We start from the raw sequence: 1,758 nt of genomic DNA on the forward strand, positions 1-1,758 counted from the left end.
CGTAAGACCGTGAAAATTTAATAAAATTAGATCAATGGTAAACCAAAATAGCAACCTATGAACGATAATTTCCAAAATGAACATCAAATGAACAAGGGAAAGTACAACACCATAATATAGAATATCAATGAAGTAGAGTATACAAGATAGAAATGATCGAAAAGGCCAAAAGGTGGAATGGTAAATAACACGAATGTAGGGGTCACCGCTTACACTCATCATCACAACTATCATCTACAGAAGCAACTCCAATATCATCTGCAAGGTCTGCAACTCCTGCACTGCTACAGACTGTCTCCATGATGCTTTCGTGCTCATTTGGACCCAAACGCCAGCGAGGGGTGCTCCCTTTCTTCTTGCTGACAATCCTCTCTAGCCTTAGCTTCACACCAAGGACAAGATGGGAGTAGTGTATGGCCACCTTCGGCCACTCATACTGTACAAAATGGATGTAGTGCCCACATCCATGGACCTGTTGAAAATAGTGCCCCTTGAAACAACCATACTGTGAGCATCATATGCCTCACCATAATCATCCACGGTGGATTCTTGAAGCACATACTTTTTCTTGGTGCACCTAAGAATATAATAGTCAACTCCCTCTACATTTCCATCTTCAACCATAACTACAAAATCATCTCCCTCTGCCAAGTAATCTGTGAGAGTATCAACATCATCTGAGAACTGTGTGGCCTGGCTATCAATGGAGCTATTCGATGTGGTCATACCCTGTGATGGTGAAAGAGGTTGTAGTGTCCACCTATCAGCCCACTCTATCATGGTGCAATCTACCCACTCACCATGTACGCAGGCATCACAAAAGCATAAGTGGTGCCTAATAAAGATAGTGGGATCCCTAGTTGCAGTGCTCCAAATGTTGTGCAACTAGAGCGTACCTACTACTGTGTCACAATCCCAGCTTAGTGAGATCAATATTCTCACTATCCACACACCAAAAGAACCTCCTTACTGAGCATCCACTACATGAAGATGAGTTCTATGCCATGCGCTGTGAGCACCACTCCACAACCTGTCTAGCATCTCTAAATCAGTCACTGTCACATCAAAGCTGATATCGCTGAAGAGCCTGCTTTACACCAGCGCCGCCTGCACTGTCGTGCTCTCCCTTTCCATGCCCTGACTCAAAGAAGATCCAATTGCAAGGTATGCCACTATTATGGTGCCATCTGTACAACCAAAAGAACTCATGTGCGCTTTTGAATTGCGCACCACAACCATTCGACCAAAGATAACGACAAGAGAATGAGATGTGGCGCTCACGAAGGAATCCATCATGCTTCTAGAAACAATGTTGCACAAACTGCACATTGTGTGAGCGATCATCACTGATGTAGAAATGGTACTCACGTATGATCACCCGTGAGTCCTCAGAGCTCTCCACTCCATCAACTGCCGCCTTTGTATGACGATAAGATATATGGACAAGGATTGCCACCTTCAAGAGCATTTAAAAAGGTTGGAGTGAATGAAATAATGCAATTACATAATGTGGGTAAGAATGCAAAGCAAATGTAAAGTTATCAAATCATTATCATTTTTACCTGCTTAGAGAAGTAGTATTCGGATTGGATCTCCTGTTGTGGAGCAAAGGTGTAGCTCTTTGCGAAATCCATGACAGAGACCAAAGTGCCAATCGGGAAGACGTTGAGGCAAGCACAAAACTGATGATCCTGCCACTTTGCATGATGCACCTGCTGCACATATGGATACACAACGGACCTAAAAGCCTCCATGAAG

At 43.6% G+C, this 1,758-nt stretch overlaps 1 protein-coding gene across 1 annotated transcript; it reads right to left on the bottom strand.

The window, feature by feature from the left end:
* Positions 1-202: 202 nt before the first annotated feature.
* On the bottom strand, positions 203-726 carry LOC147431912 (uncharacterized). The gene is made up of 2 exons (XM_086493713.1): positions 541-726; positions 203-472 (listed from the first exon to the last, which is right to left on the bottom strand). Exons 1-2 carry the CDS (start codon positions 724-726, stop codon positions 203-205), a joined length of 456 nt encoding a protein of 151 aa, XP_086349839.1.
* Positions 727-1,758: the final 1,032 nt, after the last annotated feature.

Source organism: Adiantum capillus-veneris, chromosome 21, assembly GCF_014529385.1.
Source record: "Adiantum capillus-veneris isolate H3 chromosome 21, ASM1452938v2, whole genome shotgun sequence".
Classification (NCBI taxonomy): Eukaryota; Viridiplantae; Streptophyta; class Polypodiopsida; order Polypodiales; family Pteridaceae; genus Adiantum; species Adiantum capillus-veneris.